This window comes from Pan troglodytes, chromosome 2 (assembly GCF_028858775.2).
Source record: "Pan troglodytes isolate AG18354 chromosome 2, NHGRI_mPanTro3-v2.0_pri, whole genome shotgun sequence".
In the NCBI taxonomy this organism is placed as follows: domain Eukaryota; kingdom Metazoa; phylum Chordata; class Mammalia; order Primates; family Hominidae; genus Pan; species Pan troglodytes.
The window spans coordinates 153111107-153138178 of record NC_086015.1 but is presented as its reverse complement, the minus strand read 5'-3'; the positions used below and the strand labels follow the sequence as shown (position 1 = coordinate 153138178).

At 36.7% G+C, this 27072-nt stretch overlaps 1 protein-coding gene and 1 pseudogene across 6 annotated transcripts in view; one reads left to right on the top strand and one right to left on the bottom strand.

Moving 5' to 3' along the window:
- The window catches only part of RNF13 (ring finger protein 13), a 151801-nt gene that overhangs the window by 16868 nt on the left and 107861 nt on the right, over window positions 1-27072 (bottom strand). For all 6 annotated transcript variants that reach the window (XM_054681164.2, XM_054681163.2, XM_001142115.7 and 3 more), the window contains exon 8: window positions 24065-24158. In XM_054681164.2, the coding sequence (XP_054537139.1) occupies window positions 24065-24158 (94 nt within the window). The remainder of the gene's footprint in view (window positions 1-24064; window positions 24159-27072) is intronic.
- On the top strand, window positions 5376-6381 carry LOC134809612 (nucleophosmin-like; annotated as a pseudogene).

Sequence of the window (27072 nt, the reverse complement as noted above, 5' to 3'; positions counted from 1 at the left end):
ATCCTAAGCCAAAAGAACAAAGCTGGAGGCATTACACTACCTGACTTCAAACTATACTACAAGGCTACAGTAACCAAAACAGCATGGTACTGCTGCCAAGACAGAGATATAGACCAATGGAACAGAACAGAGCCCTCAGAAATAATATCACACATCTACAACCATCTGATCTTTGACAAACCTGACAAAAACAAGAAATGAGGAAAGGATTCCCTATTTAATAAATGGTGCTGGGAAAACTGGCTAGCCATATGTGGAAAGCTGAAACTGGATCCCTTCCTTATACCTTATACAAAAATTAATTCAAGATGGATTAAAGACTTACATGTTAGACCTAAAACCATAAAAACCCTAGAAGAAAACCTAGGCAATACCATTCAGGACATAGGCATGGGCAAGGACTTCATGTCTAAAACACCAAAAGCAATGGCAACAAAAGCCAAAATTGACAAATGGGATCTAACTAAACAAAAGAGCTTCTGCACAGCAAAAGAAACTACCATCAGAGTGAACAGGCAACCTAGAGAATGGGAGAAAATTATTGCAATCTACCCATCTGACAAAGGGCTAATATCCAGAATCCACAAAGAACTCCAACAAATTTACAAGAAAAAAAACAACCCCATCAAAAAGTGGGCGAAGGATATGAACAGACACTTTTCAAAAGAAGACATTGATGCAGCCAACAGACACATGAAAAAATGCTCATCATCACTGGCCATCAGAGAAATGCAAATCAAAACCACAATGAGATACCAACTCACACCAGTTAGAATGGCGATCATTAAAAAGTCAGGAAACAACAGGTGCTGGAGAGGATGTGGAGAAATAGGAACACTTTTACACTGTTGGTGGGACTGTAAACTAGTTCAACCATTGTGGAAGACAGTGTGGTGATTCCTCAAGGATCTAGAACTAGAAATACCATTTGACCCAGCAATCCCATTACTGGGTATATAGCTAAAGGATTATAAATAATGCTGCTATAAAGACACATGTACATGTATGTTTATTGAGGCACTATTCACAATAGCAAAGACTTGGAGCCAACCCAAATGTCCATCAATGATAGACTGGATTAAGAAAATGTGGCACATATACACCATGGAATACTATGCAGCCATAAAAAAGGATAAGTTCATGTCCTTTGTAGGGACACGGATGAAGCTGGAAACCATCATTCTCAGCAAACTATCGCAAGGACAAAAAACCAAACACCGCATCTTCTCACTCATAGGTGGGAACTGAATGATGAGAACACTGGGACGTAGGAAGGGGAACATCACACACCGGGGCATGTCGTGGGGTTGGGGGAGGGGGAGGGATAGCATTAGGAGATATACCTAATGCTAAATAACGAGTTAATGGGCGCAGCACACCAACATGGCACATGTATACATATGTAACAAACCTGCATGTTGTGTGCATGTACCCTAGAACTTAAAGTATATATATATTAAAAAAAAGACAAAAGAACACAGTATGCTAGCCTGAAGAGGCAATATACTATATGATTCCAACTACATGACATCCTTGAAAAAGTGACTGTGGAAACAGTAAGGTCAGTGGTTGCTAGGGGATGGGGGAAGGGAGAGATAAACAGGCAGAACACAGAGGATTGCTAAGGCAGTGAACCTACTCCATGTGATACTATAATGATGGACACATGTCACTATAAATTTGTCTAAACCCATAGAATGTACAACACCAAGAATAAACGCTAAGGTAAACTATGGGCTTTGGAGGATAACGATGTGTCCATGTAGGTTCATCAGTTGCAACAGATGTACCACTCTGGTGCAGGATGTTGATAATAGGGGAGGCATACAACACCAAGAGTAAACCCTAATGTAAACTACAGGCTTTGGAGGATAATGATATGTTCATGTACATTCATCAGTTGCAACAGATGGACCACTCTAGTGCAGGATGTTGATAATTGGTAAGGCTTTGCCTGTGTGAGGGCAGGGGATATTGGGATATCTCAGTACATTCTACTCAATTTTGCTGTGAACCTAAAACTGCTCTAAAAAATAAAGTCTTAAAAAAAAAAAAAAAAAGAACTGCAACACTTCCAAACTCATTCTATGAGGTCAGAATTACCTTAACACCAAAATGAGAGACAGATACAAAAAAAGAAAACTGCAGGCAAATATCCCTTAAGTATACTGATGTGAAAATCCTCAACAAAATACTAGTAAACTGAATTCAACAGTACATTAAAAGGATTATACACCATGACCAGTGGGACTTATTCGTGGAATGAAAGGATGGTTTAACATATGAAAATAAATCTATTTAATACACCACATTAACAAGATGAAGGACAAAACCAGGTGATCATTTCAATTGATGCAGACAAAATTCAACAATCTCATGACACAAATACTCAATAAACTAGGAATAGAAAAAAACTATCCCAGCATAATAAAAGTCATATATGAGATGGCTACATTTAACATCATAGTCAACAAAAGAAGACTGAAACTTTCCCTCTAAGAGCAGGAATAAGGCAAGGATGCCCACACTCACCACTACTATTCAACACAGTACTAGGAGGTCTATCCAGAGCAATTAGACAAGAAAATGAAATAGAAAACATACAGATTGGAAAATCAGTAAAATTAATTCCCTTCACAGATGACATATTCCATACAAACTGTTAAAATTAGCAAATTCAGCAAACTTACAGGATGAAAAATCAAAATTCAAAAATTGCATTTCTATACACTAACAATCAATTCACAAAGGAAATTATCCTTCAACCAAAGAACCTGTAAAAAAAAAACAAAACAGGAAATTAAGAAAACAATTCCATTTACTATAGCAACAAAAAGGATAAATACTTTGGAATAAGCTTGAGCTTATTAAAAGGTTTCTACACTACAAACTAAACACTGCCACAAGAAATCAAAGAAGATAGAAATAAATGGAAAGATATTCCAGGCTCATAGATTGAAAGACTTAACATTGTCAAACTGTCCATGCTACCCACAGTGATCTACAGATTCAATGTAATTCTTATCAAAATACCAATGACATTTTTTGCAGAAACAGAAAAAAGCATCGTAAAATTCTCAAGGGACTATGAATAGCCAAAACAATCTTGAAAAGAACAAAATTGGAAGACTCATACTCCCTGATTTCAAAACATTCTACACAGCAACAGTAATTAAGATGGTATGGTACTAGAATAAAGACAGATATATATACACCAATGGAACAGAATTTAGAGCCTAGGAATAAACCCTTGTATATATGGCCAAATGACTTTTGACAAGGATGCCAAGATGACACAGTGAATAAAGGACAGTCTCCTTAACAAATGGTACTGGGAAAACTGGGATATCCACATGCCTAAATAAATAAATAAATAAATATTAAGCTGGACCTTAACTTACACCTTACATAAAATTAACTCAAAAGGGATTAAAGACCTAAATGTAAGGCCTAAAACTATTAAACTCCTAGAAAAAAATATAGGGGAAAAACTTCAGGATATTGGATTTGAGAATTATGTCTTGGAAGTGACACCATAAGCACAGGCAACAAAAGAAAAAAATAGACAAATGGGACTACGAGAAACTTTTGTGCATAAACAGACATGATTGACAGAGTGAAGGGGCAGCTTATGGACTGGGCAAAAATAACTGCAACACATGTATCTGATTTGGGGTTAATATCCAGACTATATAAGGAACTTCTACAACTCAACAGTAAAAAACAAAACAAACAAAAAAAAAAACCTAATTTAAAAATGAGAAAATGACTTGGATAGAAAATTCTCCAAAGAAGATATACGAATAGCCAATAAATACTTGAAAAGATGCTCATCATCACTAATCATCAGGGAAATGCAAATCAAAACAATGAGATATCGACTCATACTCACTAGAATGGCCACTAACAAAAGAGCAGAATGTAAGTTGAGCATGTGGAGAGCCCTTGTGCACTGGTGATGGGAATGTAAAATGGTGCAGGTAGTACAGAGAGCAAGCAGTAAGGAGATACTCCTACAATTAAAAAGACAATTAGAATATGATTCAGCAATCCCACTTCTGGATATATATCCAAAAAGAATTCAAAGCAGGGTCTTAAAGATAAATTTTCACCCATGTTCATGGAAGCATTATTTATAATAGACAAGGGGTAGAGTGGAAACAATCCAAATGTCTATTGACAACGAATGGAAAAGGAAAATGGTATATACATAAAATGTAGTATTATGAAATCTTTAAAAATAAAAGAATATTCTGTCACATGCCACAACATAGGTGAACCGTGAGGGCATTATGCTAAGCAAAATATGCCAGTTGCAAAAGGACAAATACTGTATCAGTCCACTCATATGAAGTATCTAAAGTAGTCAAATTGTAGAAAAGAAACAGCAGAAATGTGGTTAGCAAGGGCTGGAGAGAAGAGAAAGAGGGAATTATTAGTGTTTAGTGGGTACAGAGTCTTAGTGTTATAAGATGAAAAAATTCTAGAGATTGGTTGCACAATAATGTAAATATACTTAACACTATTGAACTGTACACTTAAAAATGGTTAAGATTGTAAATTTATTGTTATGTGTTTTTTTACAATAAAAAATGCAAGCAAAAAAGGTGAAGAAAAAATAAAAACTTTCATAAACACAATTTGAGGTAATTTTTGCCCACAGAACTGACTTGTGAGAAATGTTAAAATAAGTTCTTTAAAGAGAAGAAAAATGATATAGGTCAGAATCTTAGATCTACATAAAGAAAGTAAACATCCTGGAGAGAAATAAGTAAAAGTAAAATAAAAACTTCTACTTTTCTTATTCTTACTTGATTTTACTTGTGAACAAACAAATAGCAGTTTGTTCAAAATAGTAACAGCAATAATATATTCAATTATGTATGCTATTAATGTATAACATATATAAGTGAAATGAATAACAGCAATGATATAAGGGATGGAGGGTAGAAATTAGGAATATTTTGTTATTATTGGGAACTTGCACTACCCACAAAGAAGTATAGTGTTATTTGAAAGTCAAATTGGATTAGTTGTAAATGTACAATGCAAACTCTAGGGCAACCACTAAAAAAGAAAATACATACACACATATAAATAACATTAATATGCTAAGAAAGGAAAGTGGAATCATTATGAAATACTTAATTAAAACCACAAATGATGAAAAAAGATTGAAAGAGAAAAACAGAAACAGGGGCAACAAATACAGAACAATGATAAATATAATAGATATTAATCCAACTACATTCATAATCACTTTAAATATCTATGTCCTAAATATGCTAATCAAAAGATTGTCAGAGTGGATCAGATAAAAAAAATAAGACCAGCTATATTTTGTTGAAAAGAAACCCACTTTAAATATGAAGACACATACCCTGGTGTGATTCCATCCTGCGCGGCTGTTCTCTGGAGCAGCAGTCGTTTATCTCTGTCCACCTTCTCTCCCACCTAAGTGCGTGTCACCACCCCATGGAAGATTTGATGGACATGGACATGAGCCCTCTGAGGCCCCAGAACTATCTTTTCAGTTGTCAACAAAAGGCTGACAAAGATGATCACTTTAAGGTGAATAATGATGAAAATGAGCACCAGTTATCTTTAAGAACGGTCATTTCAGGGACTGGTGCAAAGGATAAATTGCATATTGTTGAAGCAGAGGCAATGAATTATGAAGGCAGTCCGAATAAAGTAACACTGGCAACTTTGAAAATGTCTGTACAGCCAGTGGTTTCTGGGGGCCTTAAAATAACACCACTGGTGATCTTACGGTTGAAGTGTGCTTCAGAGCCAGTGCATATTAGTGGACAGCACTCAGTAGCTGTGGAGGAAGATGCAGAGTCAGAAGATGAAGAAGAGGAGTATGTGAAACTCAAGTTTATCTGGAAAGCGATCTGCCCCCGGAGGTGGTAGAAAAGTTCCACAGAAAAAAGTACAACTTGCTGCTGATGCGGAAGATGATGATGAAAATGACGATGATGATGATTTTGATGATGAGGAAACTGGATAAAAAGCACCAGTGAGGAAATCCATACGAGATACTCCAGCCAAAAATGCACAGAAGTCAAGTCAGAATGGAAAAGACTGAAAACCATCAACACCAAGATCAAAAGGACAAGAATCTTTCAAAAAACAGGAAAAAACTCCTAAAACACGAAAAGGACCTAGTTCTGTAGAAGACATTAAAATGCAAGCAGTTCATCAATTATGTGAGGAGTGCTTCCGGATGACTGACCAGGAGGTTATTCAAAATCTCTGGCAGTGGAGGAAGTCTCTTTAGGAAAATAGTTTAAACAATTTGTTAAAAATTTTCCATTTTATTTCATTTCTGTAACAGTTGATATCTGGCTGTCCTTTTTATAATGCAGTGAGAACTTTCCATACTGTGTTTGATAAATGTTGTCCAGGCTCTATTGCCAAGAATGTGTTGTCCAAAATGGCTGTTTAGTTTTTAAAGATGGAACTCCACCCTTTGCTTGGTTTTAAGTATGTATGGAATGTTATGATAGGACATAGTAGTAGTGGTGGTCAGACATGGAAATGGTGGGGAGGCAAAAATATACATGTAAAATAAAACTCAGTATTTTAATAAAGTAAAAAAAAATTAAGACACATAGATTAAAAGTAAAGAGATTGACAAAAATATCATGCTAACCCTAATCCAAAAAATGTGAGAGTAAGCATATTTTCAGACAGAGCAGACATCAGTGCAAGAAAAATCATCACAGATAGAGAGGCATTACATAATAATAAAGGGATCAATTCTCCAAAAAAAAAAAAATAACAACAATATGGCCAGGCACGGTGGCTCATGCCTGTAATTCCAGGACTTTTGGAGCTGGTGGATCACTTGAGGTCAGGAGTTAGAGACCAGCCTGGCCCAACATAGTGAAACCCCATCTCTACTAAAAAATACAAAAATTAGCCGGGCATGGTGGTCTGCATCTATAGTCCCAGCTACTTGGGAGGCTGAAGGAGGAGAATTGCTTGAACCTGGGAGGCAGAGGCTGCAGTGAGCTGAGATCGCACCACTGCACTCCAGCCTGGGCAACAGAGCGAGACTCTGTCTCAAAATAAATAAATAAAAAAATTTTTTAAATTATATATATACATAACTATATATATAACAATATTTAATGTGTATGTACCTAATAACAGAGTGCCAAAATATATAAGGCAAAAACTGATAGAACTGCAAGGAGAAACAGATGAATCTGCTATTATAGTTGGAGACATCAACACCCCTCTATCTGAAATGGACAGATCCAGCAGGCAGAAAATCAGTAAGGACACAGTTGAACTCAACAGCAGCACCAGTCAACTGGATTTAATTGATATACACACTACTTCATCATCCAACAAGAAATAGAATATACATTCCTTTCCAGCTCACATGGAACATTCATCCACGGAGAGACCACATTCTGGGACATAAAGTATACTTTATTTTTTAAAAATAAGTCTTACAATATTACCATGCAGAGCACAATGGAGTTAAACTAGAAATATATAATAATATATAAATACAGATAGCTGGAAAATTCCCAAACATGTGAAGATTAAAAAACACACTTCTGAGTAACAAGTAGGTCAAAGAAGAAATCTCAAGAGAAATTTTAAAATATTTTGAGCTAAGTGAAAATAAAAATACAACATATCAAAATTTGTAAAATGCAGTGATGTTACCAAAATGGCAGAGTAGAAGCAATCTGAGTTGATTTTCCCGTACAGAAAATGAAAAACAACTATACAGTGACAACATTATCACCATCAATATTCCAGAACTCAAAACTGAGGCTGTGACAATCCTTGGTGTCAAAAAAAAGTGAAAAATTATGAGAAGAGAGAATGGACTTTTCTATCCATGATGCCCCTCGACTTCTCTATCCATGATGCCCCTCCCTTAAGTTATTAGGCACTGGATAAAAAAGTCTCCCAAGACTTATGGTTCCTATCCTGGAGAAACTGAGACTAAGGTAGACAGCCAGTTTCCCTACCGTCTAGGGTTACTATGCAGGAAAGCTGTTCCTGCCTCAACCCACAGGAAGCATTGCTAGTGCCTGTTGGGAGAAAATCTGAAGACAGCTATGGACAAACGTGGAAGTAGGGCTAGCAACTCCAGCAAAGGAAACTTGGGGCTGCTCTTCATCTCAGCCAAAGGAGATGCCAAATCAGAGGGACAATGGATCAGCAGCAGTAGGAGGCACATTCCACGGGTCCTCTGCGCACAAACTCCTAGCTAATTCCCTTCCCCGCCAACCCCAGCCAGGGAATCCCCTTTGGAACATCCCCTAACCCAACATGGTCAGTGCGCCGAACGTTTGTGAAAGCCAGGCAAACCTGGGCTTAGGGTGCCATCTAGTGCTGAAAAGAAGGCAGTGATCTAAGTCTAAGAGAATGCAACAAACGACACCTGAAAGACCAAGCAAAGGCAGATAGCAAAAACTAGAATAAATAACAAATCAATGGGAAGACATAAATGTACATCTGTAAGAAACAACATCAAACAGGGAACCACGACCTTCCCAAATTTACAAAGCAAGGAGCCAGTGACACCCTACCAACCTGAGATGAAGATGTGTAAGTTCTCTGATCAAGAATTCAAAATAGCAATTTTGGAGAAACCTGGGGAACTCCAAGATAGCAGAGTAAAACACTTTAGAAACTTATCAGAAAAATTTAACAAACAGATTAAAAAAATTAAAAAAATAGAAATCTTGGAACTGTGAAATACATTGGCTGAACTGAAAATGCATGAGAGGGTTTTGACAGAACTAATCAAGCAGAAGAAAGAATCAGTGAGCTCAAAGACAATTTGAAAATATATAAAGAGAGGAGACATAGGAGAGTAAAAAGGAAGAACACATATAAGATCTAGAAAATAGCCTAAAAAGAGCAAATTTAAGAGTCATTGGCCTTCAAGACATAGTTAAGAAAGAGCAAGGGGTACAGAGCTTATTCAAAGAAATAATAACAGAAAACTTTCCAGATCTATAGAAAGATAAATATCCAGGCATAGGAAGGTCAAAGATTACCAAACAGATTAAACTCCAATAAGACTATCCCAAGGCATACAATAATCAAATTCTCAAAGGTCAAAAACAAAAAGAGGAGCATAAAAGCAGAAAAAAAAAGAAGCATAACATATAAAGAGCTCTAATTCATCTGCTAATGGACATCTAGTAGAAACCATACATGCCTGAATGGAGTGGGATGACATATTAAAAAGCTAAAGGAAAAAAAAAAACTGCCAACTGAGAACAGTGTCCCCAGCAAAGCTATCCTTCAACCATAAATGAGAGATAATGACTTCTGAAGACAAACGAAAGCTGAAGGAATTCATCTTATTAAAAATGTCAAAGGTAGTTCTTCAATCTGGAACAAAAGGACACTAACATGCAACAAGAAAATATCTGAAGTTATAAAAGTCATTGGTAAAAATATACAGACAAATTTAGAATACTCTAATACTGTAACTGTGGTATCTCTAGTATGAAGACTAAATCTACCAAAGTAAAAACTACAATCTGTTAAAAGTCAGGCAATATAAAAAGATGTAAATTGTGTCAACAAGAGGTCAAAATGTGTGTCGGGGATGAAATTACGATGTAAAGTTTTTTGTCGTTTTCTTTGTGATCAACATTGAGTTCTCATATATTCAGAATAACTTATAAGATGTTTTTTGTAAGCCTCATAGTAACCACAAAGCAAAACACCTATAATAGGTAACACTAAAAATAAACAGCAAGGAATTATAACATACTACCAGAGAAATTTGCACAATCATAAAGAAAGGTGAAAGAGAAAGAAAGAAAAGAAAGTAAAAGAGGAGTCACAAAACAACCAGAAAACAAACAACAAAATGACAGGAGGGAAGTTCTTACCTATCAATAATAACAATGTAAATGAACTAAATGTTCTAATTAAAAGACATAGAGTGATTAAATGAATAGAAAAACAGAACCCAATGATCTGCTGCCGATAAGAAACTCACTTTACCTATAAAGACACATAGACTGAAAGTAAAGGGGTGGAAAAAGATATTCCATGCAATTGGAAAACAAAAAAGAGCAAGAATAGCCATATTTATATCAGATAAAATAAACAACAAACACTATAAAAAGAGACCAAAAAAATCACTATATAATGATAACTGATATTTACAGAACACTTCATCCAGCTCTGTGGAATATACATTCTTCTCATCGGCACATGGAACATTCCCCAGGACAGATCACGTTAGGAGAAAAAACAAGTCTCAGCAAACTCAAAAAAGTCAAAATTGTATCAAGTATCTTTTCTGACCATAGCAGAATAAAACTAGATTTTTATTCTTTTTTAAAGGGGAACTTTGGGCCAGGTGTGGTGGCTCATGCCTGTAATCCCAGCAATCTGGGAGGCTGAGGCAGGCAGATCACTTGAGTCTAGGAGTTTGAGACCAGCCTTGGGCAACATGGTAAAACCTCATCTCTACAAAAAAATTAGCTGGGTGTAGTAGTGCATGCCTGTACTCCCAGCTACTTGGGAGGTGGATACTGCACTGAGCTGAGATTGTGCAACTGCACTCCAGCCTTGGGCCAAAGAGTGAGACACTGCCTCAGGAAAAAAAAAAAAAAAGGAACTTTGAAAACTATAAATATGTGAAAATTAAACAACATGCTCCTAAATAAAAAATGGGTCAATAAAGAAATTAAAAAGGAAATCTAAAAATTTTTTTGAGCAAATGAAAATGGAAACACAGCATATCAAAATCTATGGGACAAGCAAAAGCAATACTAAGTAGGAAGTTCATAGCAATAATCCTCCATCAAAAAGGAGAAAAACTTCATATAAACAACTGAACAATCCACCTCAAGGAACTAGAAAAACAAGAATAAACAAAATCTAAAATTAGTAGAAAGAAATAATACAGATCAGAGCAGAAATAAAATTCAGACTGAAAAATACAAAAGATAACTGAAAGAAAAAATTGTTTTTTGAAAAGATAAAGTCCACATACCTTTTGCTAGACTAACAAAAAAAAACACTCAAAGTATAAATGAAAAAAATTACAATCAATACCCTAGAATATAATGATCATCAGAGATTTTATGAATAATTATATGCCAACAAATTAGATAACCTAGAAAAAATGGGCAAATTCATAGACATGTACACCTGTCAAGACTGAACCATAGAGAAAGAAAAAGCCTGAACAGACCAATAGCAAGTAATGAAACTGAAACAGTAATTAAAAGTCTCCCATCAAAGAAAAGCCCAGGACTGGATGGCTTCACTGCTGAAAACTACCAAACTGGAAAGGAAGAAGTCAAATTAACCTTGTTCACAGATGACATGATTGTATATTTTAAAAACCAAAGAAAACTCCATCAAGAAACTGTTAGAGGCTGGGCATGGTGGCTCACACCTGTAATCCTAACACTTTGGGAGGCTGAGGCGGGTGGATCACTTGAGGTCAGGAGTTCGAGACCAGCCTGTCCAACATGGTGAAACCCCGTCTCTACTAAGAATACAAAAATTAGCCAGGCGTGGTCGTGGGTACCTATAGTCCCAGCTACTTGGGAGGCTGAGGCAGGAGAATTGCTTGAACCTGGCAGGCAGAGGTTACAGTGAGCCGAGATCACACCACTGCACTCCAGCCTGGGTGACAAAGCTAGACTCCATCTCAAAAAAAAAAAAGAAGAAGAAAGAAAAGAAACTGTTAGAACTAATATAGCAAATTCAGTACAGTTGCAGGATATAAAATCAACATACAAAAATCAGTATCATTTGTATATGCCAACAGCAAACAATCTGAAAAATAAGAAAGTAATCTCATTTACAATAGCTACTCTGGAGAGCGCAAGCTGTAATCCTTGGTGGCTTCCATGTGGTATTAAGGCTGTAAGTGTGCAGCATTCAAAAGAATACAAGTGGGCTGTGAACCAACCACTTGCTAGATAGATTAGCATTACTAAAAGAGAGCCAAGTGCTAATATCCAAGACAATTAAAAAAAAAAAAGCCTCAAAAGGCAGCTCCTCCCATCACAAGCCCAGAGGCCTAGGAGGAAAGAATGGTTTAGTGGGTCAGGCCTGCGGAGCCTCTGCCCTGCACCATCTTAAGAGGCTGCTCCCTGCATCCTGGCTGCTCCAGCCTCAGCTCAAAAGGGCCCCTGGTACAGTTTGGGGCACTGCTCTGAGAGCACAAGCTGTAATCCTTGCTGGTTTCCATGTGGTATTAAGGCTGTAGGTGTGCAGCATTCAAAAGGAAAGAAGGCTTGCCAGGTTCCAACCTAGATTTCAGAGGATGTATTAGAAAGCCTGGGTCCCAGGCAGAAATCTGTCCCAGGACATAGCCCCCACACAGAAACTCTGCTAGTGCAGTATTGAGGGGAAATGTAAGGTTGGATCCCCAACACAGACTCCCTACCAGGGCAGTCTAGTGAAGCTATGGGAACAGGACTGCTACCCTCCAGACCCAAGAAGGGTAGAGCCACCAGCAGCTTGCACCCTCAGCATTGAAAAGGCACAGACACCAGACTCCAACCTGTGAGAGCCACAGGGATGGAGCTTCCCAAGGCACTGGGAGCCCACCCCTTGCACCAGTGTGCCTTGGATGCAGGACACAGAGTCAAAGATTATGTTGGAGCTTTAAAGTTTAATGTCTGCCCTGCTAGGTTTCAGATTTGTGTGGGGCCTATTTCCCTTTCTTTTGGCCAATTCCTCCCTTTTGTAATGGGAATGTTTACCTAATACCTGCACCACTATTGTATCTTGGAAGTTAAGAATTTGTTTTTGATTTTACGGGCTAATAGGTGGAAAGAAATGTGTCTTGAGTCTCAGATAAGACTTTAGACTTTGGATTTTTGAGTTGATGCTGGAATGAGTTAAGACTTTGGATACTACTGGGAAGAGATGATTGTATTGTACAACGCAAGAGGAACATGTGATGTGGCGGGAGAAAGGGGACCACTCGTACACTGCTGGTGGGAATATAAATTAGTATGGCTACTAAGGAAAACAGTATTGAGGTTCCTCAAAAAAGTAAAAATGAAACCACCATATGATCCAGCAATCCCATTGCTGGATATGTGTCCAAAAGAAAGGAAAATCAGTATATTGAAGAGATATCTGCACTCCCATGTTTACTGCAGCACTATTCACAATAGCCAAGATATGGAATCAACCTAAGTGTCTATCAATGGATGACTGGATAAAGAAAATGTGGCATATATACACAATGGAATACTATTCAGCCATTAAAAAAACCCTGTTATTTGCAGCAACATGGATGGAACTAGAGGACATGATACTAAGTGACATAAGCCAAACCCAGAAAGACAAATATCCCATGTTCTCACTCATATGTGGGAACTAAGAAAACTGATCTCATGGAGGTAGAGAGCAAACTGGTGGTTACCAGATGCTGGGAAGGGTGGAAGGGAGCAGTGAAGGGAGGCTGGCTACTGGCTACAAAAACAGTTAGAAGGAATAAGTTCTAGTTTTTGATAGTATGGTAAGGCAACTATAGTTAACAATAAAGTTATGTATTTCAAATAGCTAGATGAGAAGCTTTGAATTATTCCCAACACACACACAAAAATGATCATTGCTTGGGGTGATAAATATCCCAATTATCCTGATTTGATCCTTACATATTGTATGCATGTATCAAAATATAACATGTACCCCATAAATATGTATAACTATTATATATCAATAAAAAATGGTAAAATGCAATGAAAGCAGTACAGGGAAATTTATAGCACTGAATATATATATGTTAGAAAAGAAAAAAGAGCTAAAATCAATAATCTAAGCTTTACCTTTAGGAAACTAGAAACAGAGCAAATTAAATTCAAAGTAGCAGAAAAAAAGAAATAAAAATTGAACAAATCAATGCAAGTAAAAGCAGAAAATCAGGCTGGGTGTGGTGGCTCATGCCTGTAATCCCAGCACTTTGGGAGGCCAAAGTGGGAGGATCACTTGAGGCCAGCAGTTCAGACCTGGCAACATAGTGAGACCCTGTCTCTAAAAAAATAAAAATAAAAAAATTAGCCGGTCACAGTGGTGCACACCTGTAGTTCCAGTTACTTGGAAGGCTGAGGTGGAAGGGTTGGTTGAGCCTGGGAAGTCGAGGCTGCAGTCAGCCATGGTTGTGCCACTGCACTCCAGCCTGGATGACAGAGTGAGACCTTGTCCCCCCAGAAAAAAACCCAAAAAAACAAAAACACACACACACAACCAAAAAAACACCAGAAAATCAATACAGAAAATCAACAAAACCAAAATATTGTTCTTTGAAAAGATAAATGAAATCGATATCTAGCTAGGTGAACCAAGAAAAAGAGACAAAAGATACAAATTATTAATATCAAAAATTTTAGAAAAGGAGTCATCACTATTAATCCTATGAATATAAAAACAATAATAAAGGAATACTAAACAATTCTATGCCTACAAATCTGGTAACAGATGAAATGTACCAATTACTCAGAAAGGCACAATCTGCCAAAAGCCACACAAAAAGAAATGTACAATCTGAATAGGCCTAGGTCTATTAAAGAACCTGAACCGATAAATAATAACCTTCCAAAACAGCAGGCACCATATCCAGATAGGTTCACTGGTGAATTCTACCAAACGCTCAGGAAAGAAATTACCTGAATTCTTTACAATTTCTTCCAGAAAACAGCAGAGGGTATATCATAACTCATTCTGTGAAGCCAGTTATTATCCAAATCTCACAACTAGGCAAAGACATCACAAGAAAGGAAAACTACTGACTAGTAACTACCATGAACATAGATGATAAATCCTAAACAAAATATTAGAAAATTGAATATCCGTATATAAAAAATTATACACCATGACCAAGTGGGATGCCCAACTTGATTTATAAATTCAATGCAATCCCAATCAAAATCTCAGCAATTTATTTTTTTGGATACCAACAAACTAGTTCACAAGTATATACGGAATGGCAAAACACCAAAACAGCCAACACCATACTGAAGTAACAAAGTCAATGAACTGACACTACCCAATGTTAAGACTTACTATAAAGTAATCAGCTGGTGCAGTGGCTCACGCCTGTAATCCCAGCACTTTGGGAGGCTGAGGCAGTCAGATCACTTGAGGTCAGGAGTTCAAGACCAGCCTAGCCAACATGGTGAAACCCTGTCTCTACTAAAAATACAAAAAAAATTAGACAGGCATGGTGGCACATGCCTGTACTCCCAGCTACATGGGAGGCTGAGGCAGAAGAATTGCTTGAACCTGGGAGGCGGAGGTTGCAGTGAGCCGAGATTGCGCCACTGCACTCCAGCCTGGGCGACAGAGCAAGACTCCATTTCAAGACAAAACAAAACAAAAGTACAGTAATCAAGGCGGTGTGGTACTGGTGAAAGAATAGATAAATGGGACAGAATAGAGATTCCAGAAAAAGACTCACACAAATATAGTCAACTGCTCTCTAACAGTGGAGCAAAGGTGATTCAAGGGAGAAAGGACAGTCTTTTCAACAAATAATGCTGGAACAAGTAGATTTCAACATGCCAAAAAAATGAACCTATATAGTAGGGGACTTCATCAACTTGATAAAGGGCATTTATTAAAAACAACAACAACAACTCACAGCTAAAATACTCACTGGTGAAGTACTGCAAGTTTTTGCCTTAAAATCAGAAAGAAAGTAGAATGGCCACTTTCACCACTGTTATTCAATATTGTACTGTAAGTTCTATAAGCAGTTACACAAGAAAATGAAATAAATCCATGTTGGAAAGAAAGAAGTAAAACTACACCTATTCACAGATGACATGATCTGTGATATGGTTTGGCTGTGTCTCCACCCAAAATCTCATCGTGAATTATAATACACATAATCCCCACGTGTCAGGGGCAGGACCAGGTGGAGGTAATTGGATCATGGGGGCAGTTTCCCCCACGCTGTTCTCATGATAGTGAGTCTCACGAGATCTGATGGTTTTATAAGCATCTGGCATTTCCCCTGCTTGCACTTACTCTGTCCTGATGCCCTATGAAGAAGATGTCTGCTTCTCCTTTGCCTTCCACCATGATTAGAAGTTTCCTGAGGCTTCTCCAGCAATGTGGAACTGTGAGTCAATTAAAACCTTTCCTTTATAAATTACCCAGTCTTGGGTATTTCTTGTAGTAGTGTGAGAACAGGCTAATACAATCTGCTATATAGGAAATCCCCAAGAATCCACAAGAAAGCTACCAGAGCTATATACAAATCCATCAAAGTTGTAGGTTATAAGATCAATGCATAAAAATCAGTTGTGTTTCTCCACACCAGCAATGAACAATCCATAAAAGAAATTTAGAAAGGAATTCTATTTATAATAGTATCTAAAACAATAAAATGCCTAGAAATAAATCTAAGGAGATGAAAGACTTATAGACTGAAAATTACATGGCATTGCTGAAGGAAATTAAAGAAGACCTCAATAAATGGAAAAGCATCCCATATTCATGGATTGGAAGACTTAATATTGTTAAGATGTCAAGACTACCCAAAGCAACCTACAAATTTAGCACAATCCCTATCAAAATTCTATAACTTTTTTGCAAAAATAGAAAGTTCTATCCTCAAATTATTCTCAAGTTATTATGGAATTGCAAAGGACCCTGAATAGCTAAAATACTGAAGAACAACAACAAATGTGGAAGACTCACAATTCTCAGTTTCAAAATTTACTACAAAACTAGAGTAATCAAAATAGTGTGGGACTGGCATAAGGATAATCATATAGACCAAAGGAATGTACCTGAGAGTCCATAAATAAAACCATACATCTATGGCCAACTTATTTTTGATGAGAGTGCCAAGATATTCAATGAGAAAACAGTCTCTTCAACAAATGGTGCTGGGATAACTGGATTTCCACATACAAAAAAATAAGCTGGGAGCCCTACCTCATATTTACTATATATGAAAATCAACTCTAAATTGATAAAAGACCTAAATATAAGCTAAAACCATAAAACTTTGAAGAAAACATAGGATAAATCTTTATGACCTTAGATTTGACAATGTATTCTTAGATATGACATAAGGTAAAAACTGGACTTAATCAAAATTTTTAAACTTTTCATTTCTGCAAAAAAAGTTCTTGGAATTTTGATAGCAATTGTGCTGAATTTGTAGACTGCTTTGGGTAGTCTTGATATCTTAACAATATTAAGTCTTCCAATCCATGAATGTGGGATGCTTTTCCATTTATTGAGGTCTTCTTTAATTTCCTTCACAAGCAAAAAAAAAAAAAAAGGTTTTTGCTTATGCTTCATATCATAAGCAAAAAAAGAAAAAAGGTAAATTGGACTACATCAAAATTTGAAACTTCTGTACATAAAAGGACATTATCAAGAAAGTGATAACTGACAGAATGGGAAAAAATATTTGCAAATCATGTTATCTAGAATATACAAAGAACTCCTATAACTCAAGAACAAAATGATAAACCACCCAATTGAAAATAAGCAAAGTACTTGAACAGATAATTTGCCAAAGGAAATATCCAAGTGGACAATAAGCACAAGAAAAGATGCTCAACATCATTAGTCAGTAGGGAAATGCAAATAAAACCACATTAAGGTACCACTTCATACCCATTAGGATAGCTATATTAAAACAAAACGACAGAATACAAGTATTGACAAGGATGTGGAGAAATATGAACCCTTGAGCATTGCTGCTGGGAATGTAAAATGGTACAGTAACTGTGGAAGACAGTATCCAGGTTCCTCATAAAGTTAAACAATATCACTCCTTGGTATATACCCAAAATAATTGAATCCATGGACTTAAACAGATACTTTTTTATCAATGTTCATTGCAGTATTATTTACAATAGCCAAAAGGTGTAACCAACTCGTATTCGCTAATAGATGAATGAATAATCAAAATGTGGTAAAAATACACAACAGACTATTATTCAGCCAGAGAAAGTAAAGACATTCTGATATATGCTACAACATGGATAATCCTTGAAAACATTATGGGAAGTGAAATAAGTCAGAAACAGGACAAATATCAGGTAATTCCACTTACGTGAGGTACCTACAGTAGTCAAATTCAGAGACAGTAAGTAGAATGGTGGATGCCAGTGGCTGGGGGGAAGTGGAAATGGGGAGTTACTGTTTAACAGGTACAGAGTTTCAGTTTGGGAAGATAAAGAAGTCTGGAGATGGATGGTGGTGATGGTTGCATAACAATATGAAGATACTTTAAAATGATTAAAATGGTAAATTTTATGCTGTGTGTATTCTGCTACAATAAAAATACAATCACTTGTGCATATATTTGGAGGTGGGGTGGCCTTGACAATTCGATTTTTACCTTTAAGTGGAAAGGCAAAGTGTTAAACATAGGTAAACACTATTGAAAAAAAACAAAGTGGGAAGACTAGCTCTATCAGGTCTTACCATGAACCTACTGTAATTGAAACAGTGTGATACTGATACACGGTTAAACAATAAAACCAAGAGAAATCCAGAAACAAACCCACACATATCTGGACCTTAATTTACATCAGAGGTGACACTGCAGAACAGTGTATTTTCAATAATTAGCTCTGGAACAACTGGATACCCTTATATAAAATATCAAACTGGAAAAAAAACTTAAATTGGACTCCAGTTTTACACAATCAATTCATGTGGATTAAACACAAAAGACAAAAATATAAAGCTTTCAGAAGGTAATATAAAATAACATCTGTATGATCTTGGGATAGAAAACGTACTCTAAAAACACAGAAGAGGCTGGGCATGGTAGCTCACGCCTGTAATCCCAGCACTTTGGGAGGCCAAGGTGGGCAGATCATGAGGTCAGGAGATCGAGATCATCCTGGCTAACATGGTAAAACCCCATCTCTACTAAAAATACAAAAACGAGCCAGGCATGGTGGCGGGCGCCTGTAGTCCCAGCTACTCGGCAGGATGAGGCAAGAGAATAGTGTGAACTCGGGAGGCGGAGCTTGCAGTGAGCTGAGATCACGCCACTTCACTCCAGCCTAGGGGACAGAGCGAGACTCCGCCTCAAAAAAACAAATCAAGACAAAACTAAACAAAACAAAAATAGAAGAATACTACCATGAAAGGCAAGAATTCTGGTCCATAAACTAGAAAAAGACAGTTAAAACACAAGAATTATTGAAGAACTAAATTGCCATATACTACGCCTCCCTCTGGAGGCTTGTAGGAACATATAAAGAATTCCTCCTATATATGAAACAGACACATGGGCATATATCATGAAAGGTACTTCGTGAAAGTGAAAATCCAACTGGCAAATAATGTGAACAGATATTTAACCTCATTGCAAGAAGGGAAATAAAAAGTAAAACAACAATGAGTTATAAACCCACCAGAATGCTAAAATTTAAAAGTCCATCAGTACAAAGTATTGGATAAATACATAGAACAACAGGAACTCCTATAGACTGTTGGTGAGAGTAGAAATTGGTACCATCAATCACTTTGGAAGTGATTTTGCATTATCCAATAAAATTGAAAATAGCTATATACTATGATCAAATTAATCTACTTCTAGGTATATATGCTAAAGAAATTCATGGACATATGCACCAGGATATATGTACAAGTATATTCTCAAAAGTATGATTTATAATAGCCCTAAACTGAAAAAAAAGAATGTCAATTAACAGTAAAGTGGGTAAGTAAAATCTTTAAAAGACAGAATGAAAGTAAATGAACTATACCTAAATGCAACTAAGTGTATAAATTTCATTAAAAAATTAATCAGAGGTAAGAAAAATACAATTCAAAAATAGGCAAAATTAAGCCAACTGTTTAGGTATGCATTCGTATGTGGTACAACTTGAGAAAGGCAGTGAAATTATCATAAGCCAGGATAGTGATTACCTCCAGAGGACAAGAAAGGATTATTTATCTAGAAGGGAACATAACAGCTCCTGGGGTGGCAGTAATGTTCTATCTCTTGAACTGGATGATTCTAGAAATATGTATTCTACATACTCTTCTGTATAAATGTTATACTTCACATTTTGAAAAAAGTGATGATAAACACCACTCCATAGAGAAAAACAGTTATGCTGATGGATTCAAAATGGGTTCAGGCTGCCAAGCAACCATATTATATTTCCCTAGTCCATTCCTCCTCCTACTCTCCTGGAATAATAGTATTTTATACCTCTGTTCTTAAAAGCTCCAATACCTCCTCTCTGTCCTCACCCTCAGTTGGTGATTTCCTACCTGAGAGAAATGAAAGCAAAGAACATTTCCACAGACTCACCACTACAAATACCCACCTACTGTGATTTTTCACCCACATATTCTACTTTCCCTTAGCTCAAGTCTCTATGATACTACCTAAGGCCAGTTCACCTTTTTGTGCAAGATATCCAATCTCCTCTTGCCTTCTCAAGAACATTACAGGGACTCTCCCATCTGTCACCTACATCATCAATTTCCTTTAGCAAACAAACATGCTGTTATTTCTTGACTCAACTTCCCCCAGCAGCTATGACCCCATTTCTTTGCTCCCTTTTTTAGTTAAACTTCTTACAAAAACTATCTCTAATTCCTCTCTTTCCACCATTCTCTCTTAAATCAACTACAATCAGATTTTTGGCCTGACCACTCTGTCAACTGCTCATCAAGATCATCAATAGTCTCTAGTGGTCAATACTGAGCTCTCATCTTACTTATGTTCAGCAGCACTGACACAGGTTATCATTCCTTGCTCCCTGATAGATTTGCATCACTGGGTTTCTGGTAAATCACACTCTTCTGATTTTCTTCCTATGTAATTGGTCACACCTTCTCAGTCTCCACTGCTGCCACTTCTGATTCCTCTTCTACTGAATGATGGAATGCCCCACAGTATCTTTGGTATTCTCTCTCTTTGTACTCACTCTCTTGGTAATCTCATCCAGTCTAATGATATAAATACATTTTCATGCTGGTATTTCCAGTTCAGACCTCTCTCTTAAACTTCTAACATCTAATAGACATCTGAAATTCCATATGTTCAATACCAATCTTCCAATTTCCCTCCTAAAACCTGCTCTCTCATACATTAACCATCCTTATTTCTATTTAAGGACTGTCCTTAAATAGACCATCCATTTTGTTGTTCAGACCAAAAAATCTGGAGTCATCCTTGTCTCCTCTTCCAATATCTAGTCCATCAGTAAATTCTGTGTATTCCATCTCCAGATACAGCCAGTATTTAAAGATTTCTTCTCCTCCACTGATATCACCCCAAGCCACATTTATATCACACCTGAATTACTACAATAACTTTCCTGTCTGTTCTCTCTGTTTATACCCTTTGCCATCTAATAACCTATTCTTAATGTCAGCAGAAGGATCCTTTTAACAGTTAACTGAGACATTCTCTCTCTCCTCTGTTCAAAATCCTACTATAGCTACCCATCTTACTCAGAGGAAAAGCCAATGACATGTTTTCCCTTTAAACCCAGGACAGTATCACCATTTTTTAAACTTTTCTTTTTTTTTTTTTTTTTTTTGAGATGGAGTCTTGCTCTGCCACCAGGCTGGATTGCAGTCATGTGATCTCGGCTCACTGCAACCTCTGCCTCCCGGGTTCAAGTGATTCCCCTGCCTCAGCCTCCCGAGTAGCTGGTACTACAGGCACGCACCACCACACCCGGCTAATTTTTTTGTATTTTAGTAGAGACGGGGTTTCACCATGTTGGCCAGGATGGTCTCGATCTCCTGACCTAGTGATCTGTCTGCCTTGGCCTCCCTAAGTGCTGGGATTACAGGTGTGAGCCACCGTGCCTGGCCATTTTAAACATATTTTTAAACACACAAAATGAAGCCTAAAAAAGTAATGCCTAATCTTCAAACTAGTTCTGGTCTATGTGGAAATCTTTAATCCAAGCTGGGCCCAGTGGCACATGCCTATAGTCTTAGCTACATGAGAAGCTGAGGTGGGATGATCACTTGAGCTCAGGAGTTCAAGCTCAGCCTGAGCAACACAGTGAGACCCCATCTCTTAAAAACAAAACAAAAAAAACTATTAACTAATCCACACTATATAATGATAATGTAAATCACTGTATAATAATAATGTAAATGTAAAATGCAGTGCATTTTTAGAAATGTCTATTCATTTCTTTATTTTAACATGATGTTCTTTTTCCTACTTTTTTTTGTTAAGTGTTCTATTTTTTAATGTTAATGGTAAATGGCAGGTTTATAAAACATTTTATTATTTGAAAAATAAAAATGTGGCAGAACTATGTTTTATTGCCTTTTTCTCTATTTTCTCCCTCCACTCCCTACACTTTTTCACTGCTGAATTAAAAAACAGAATATTTTTACTGGTATATGAAAATGAAGTCTGGGAAGTGCCAGCCAAAAGGATTTATCAAGTAGGTATCTGCACTAAAAGGTCACTAAATCACAGAGAAACTATACTATAGGGGAAACTTACATTGGCTATGGTATTATAGTCACACCTCTCCTCTAGTTCTGTCAATACTGGCTATGTGATATTAAAATTCCTAATGTCCCTGACCCGATTTTTCCTCATCTATAAAGGGAAAATAATAAGAGTATACAGTTCATAGAAGTATGAAAATTAAGATGATATATATAAGTGATGATATATAACAGCTACCTACCTATGTGTTTAGTTAATACAACACTATACAGTGTTATATTGTGGGAGACAGAATAGGAGGAAGGTAAGTGAGAGTAGTTCACCTGGTACAGAAAAATATTTTATCTACTGACATTGTTTAGAACTAATGGCACATGGTGATAATATTTACAAGCATTTTGGTTAGTTTAATTATTGTTTTTAAATTCTCTGCAGACTGTGCATCCTTCTCCTGCTTTCACCAGGTCATCACAGCAAAACATCATCTCTCACATTCATTCATTCATTTATTTATTCATTCATTCTTAACTGAAAGTCTACTTAGCGTTAGGCACAGTTTATGGTAGGGACACAGAAGGTAGTATAAGAGTATAGTCTTAAAAAGTCAGGAAACAGGCCAGGCACAGTGGCTCACACCTGTAGTCCCAGCACTCTGGGAGGCCGAGGTGGATGGATCACAAGGTCAGGAGTCCAAGACCAGCCTGGCCAAGATGGTGAAACCCCGTCTCTACTAAGAATACAAAAATTAGCTGGGTGCAGTGGCAGGCATCTGTAATCCCAGCTACTCGGGAGGCTGAGGCAGGAGAATCGCTTGAACCTGGGGGGCAGAGGCTGCAGTGAGCCAAGATCGCACCACTGCACTCCAGCCTGGTGACAGAGTGAGACTCCGTCTCAAAAGAAAAAAAAAACAAGTCAGGAAACAACAGATGCTGGAGAGGATGTGGAGAAATAGGAACACTTTTACACTGTTGGTGGGTATGTAAATTAGTTCAACCATTGTGGAAGACAGTGTGGCGATTCCTCAGGGATCTAGAACTAGAAATACCATTTGATCCAGCAATCCCATTACAGGGTATATACCCAAATGATTATAAATCATGCTACTATAAAGACACATGCACACATATGTGTATTGTGGCACTATTCACAATAGCAAAGACTTGGAACCAACCCAAATGTCCATCAATAATAGACTGGATAAAGAAAATGTGGCACATATACACCATGGAATACTATGCAGCCAGAAAAAAAGATGAGGTCGTGTCCTTTGCAGGGACATGGATGAAGCTAGAAACCATCATTCTCAGCAAAATATCACAAGGACAGAAAACCAAACACTGCGTGTTCTCACTCATAAGTGGAAGGTGAACAATGAGAACACATGGACACAGGGAGGGGAACATCACACAACAGGGCCTGTTGCGGGGTGGAGGGCTGGGGGAGGGATAGCATTAGGAGAAATACCTAATGTAAATGACGAGTTGATGGGTGCAGCAAACCAACATGGCACATGTATACCTATGTAACAAACCTGCACGTTGTGCACATGTACCCTAGAACTTTAAGTATAATAATAATAAAAAAAATTTTTTTAAAGAGTATAGTCACCCTGCAGTCTTAAATAAACTAAGGATAATTATTTAGAAAACAAATACTTACCTTTCTTGAATTTATGTACAGGAAGTTTCTTAAGTTGATCTTTACGAAGTCTGTTTCTTCTAGCTCTATGTCTATCCTGGACAAATTTTGTGATCTAAAAATAAAAGAGTAAAAAAAGGAGTCAGATATTAAATGTGCAAAGAGAAAGTGACCATTAAAATAACAAATATCTTTTAAGTTTCTGGATAGCTACTGCAAATCAATTCAATTCATTTAAATTCTAATTGCAATAGTACTGTTAATTAAAGCATTAAATTACATTAGTGATTAGTTAACCCATGAATTACCCCTTGAATTTTTTATTAATTGATCTTGATTATCTTTGAATTACCTACGGAGACATTATAAAAATCATATAACTGTTTGCTTGCAAAAATACAAATGGTAAACTATAGATTTTATAAAGACTCCAATGGGTAAAAAAAAAAAAAAAAAAAAAAAAAAAAGAATGGGAAGGTTGATATTCCTATATATTACAAACTGATAAAAATTTCAAACATACACTTATTAGTTACTGCAGAATAACAGGCAGAAATAATGCAGAACACCTTCACTACAAATATTCAGAAATGCTGGATAAAATGTACAAAATATTTTAAACTATAAATTGCTATGCTTGCAAGAATAAAAAGAAAGTACACAGGGCCAAAAACCAAATACCAAAAACACCCTCTGTAAAGGAAAAATTTGACTATGTCAAAGTTAAGAACTTCTCTGCTTAAAAGGCACTGTTAAAAAAATAAAAGACAACTGAAGTGGGAGGACTGTTTGAGGCCAGGAAATCAAGACCAGCCTGGGCAACATAGTGAGACCCCATCTCTAAAAAGAAAAAAATTAGCCTGGCGCATTGCCGTGTGCCTGTAGTTCCAGCTACTTGGGTGGCTGAAGTGTGAGAATCATTTGAGCCCAGGATGTCAAGGCTGCAGTGACTCATGTTTGTGCCACTGTACTCCAGCCTGCACAACAGTGAGGGCCTGTCTCCAAAACATAAATAAGTAAATGAATACATAAATAAAATTTAAAAATGAAAAATACAGATGAGCCACAGACTGAAATAAAATATTTGCAAATTGTATACAAGATAAGGGATTTGTATCCAGAATATATATAAAAACCTCTCAAAACTCAATAATAAGAAAACAAGTTACCCAACAGAAAATGGACAAAATATTTGAAGATACTTCACCATACAAGACAAACAGCAAATAAGCTCTTGAAGAGATGTGCAATGTCTACTAGCAGTCAATAGGAAAACAAAAATTCAAATCATAAATACTATAATACAATATACCTATTAGGGTGACTAAAATGTAAAAGACTGACTATACCAAGCGTTGGCACGGAAGTGGAGGGACTGGCACTCTCATACACTTTCTGGTGGGATTGTAAAATGGTACAACCACTTTGGAAAAGAGCTTGGCAATTTCTTATGAATCTAAACACACATTTATCCTGTGACCCAACTGTCCTGCTCCTAGATATACTTACCCAATAGAAATGAAAGCATATTTCCATACAACAAATGTCCATGTCAGCTTTATTTGTAATAGCCAAAAACTAGAAACAACCCAAATGTTGATCAATAGGTAAATGGGTAAACAAATCATGGTATATTCACACAATGGAATATATCTCAGCAATAAAAAGGAATGAACAATCCATGCACTCAATAACATATACAAATCTCAAAATAATTACGGTGACAGAAAGAAGACAGACACAAAAGAGTACAGACTTTATGATTCCATTTATATAAAGCTGTAGAAAATGCAAAGTAATCTATAGTGACTAAAATCAGATTTGTAGTTGTCTGGGCATGGAGAAGGGTAGGGAGGGGAGGATGAAGGAAAAGTTGGAAGGGGTAGAAGGAAGGCATTGCCAAACTTTTTAGGGTGGTTAATATTTCATTATCTTGATTGTGGTGGTGGTGGTTTCGCAGGTATATACATACATATCTGTTACATATGGATGATATATGTGATATACATATGCATAAGTGACATATATGCTTATAAACCTACGTCAAAACTTACCAAAGTGTACAATTTAAATATGTGTAATTTATTATGTCAAATCATACCTCCATAAATTTTTTTAAAGTTTAATGGTAACCACTAAAAGAACAGCAATATAATGCAAATTTTCATATCAATAGGAAAAAGAAAGTAAAAGTTATTATTGCAAATTTACACAGAAGAAAATACAGAATAAAAAGTAAACAATAGAAATTAATCCAAATACATGTGTGATCACAATATATGTTAAATGGATTAAATTCACCGTTTTCAAAAGGAGTGTATCACATTGTATAAGAAAAAAATTCCGATCATATGCTATTTACAAGACACAAGATTAAAACTGAATGATACATTAGGACAAAAATAAAAGTAAAAAATAAAGGGATAGGACCAGGTGCAGTGGCTCACACCTGTAATTCCAGTGCTTTGGGAGGCCAAGGCTGAAGGACTGCTTGAGCCCAGGAGTTTGAGACTAGCCTAAGCAACACAGAGAGGCCCCATCTCTACAAAAAAAAAAAACAAAACAATTAGCTGGGCATGGTGATGTGCGCCTCTAGTCCCAGCTACTTGGGAGGCTGAGGTGGGAGGATCACTTGAGGTTATAGTGAGCTATGATTGTGCCACTGCACTCCAGCCTGGGTGATAGAGCAAGACCCTGCATAAAATAACCAAATTAACATACAAAATAAAATAAAGGGATAAAGATCTACCATGAAAATATTAAGCAAAAGAAAAGCTAGAATATCAAGCAAAATAGAATTTAAGGCAAAAAGCATCATTAGGAGAGTCATGACAACAATAAAAACAACACCTCATCTAGAAACAAAATAGTGAAATACATACATTCACAAGCTCGGCAACTTATAGCTTAAGCACACAAAAAATTTAGAAGACTATAGACCTGTGCTGTCCAATATGGTAGCCACCAAGTACATGTGACTACTGAGCACTTGAAACATAGATAGTCTGAACTGGGATGTGCTGTAAGTA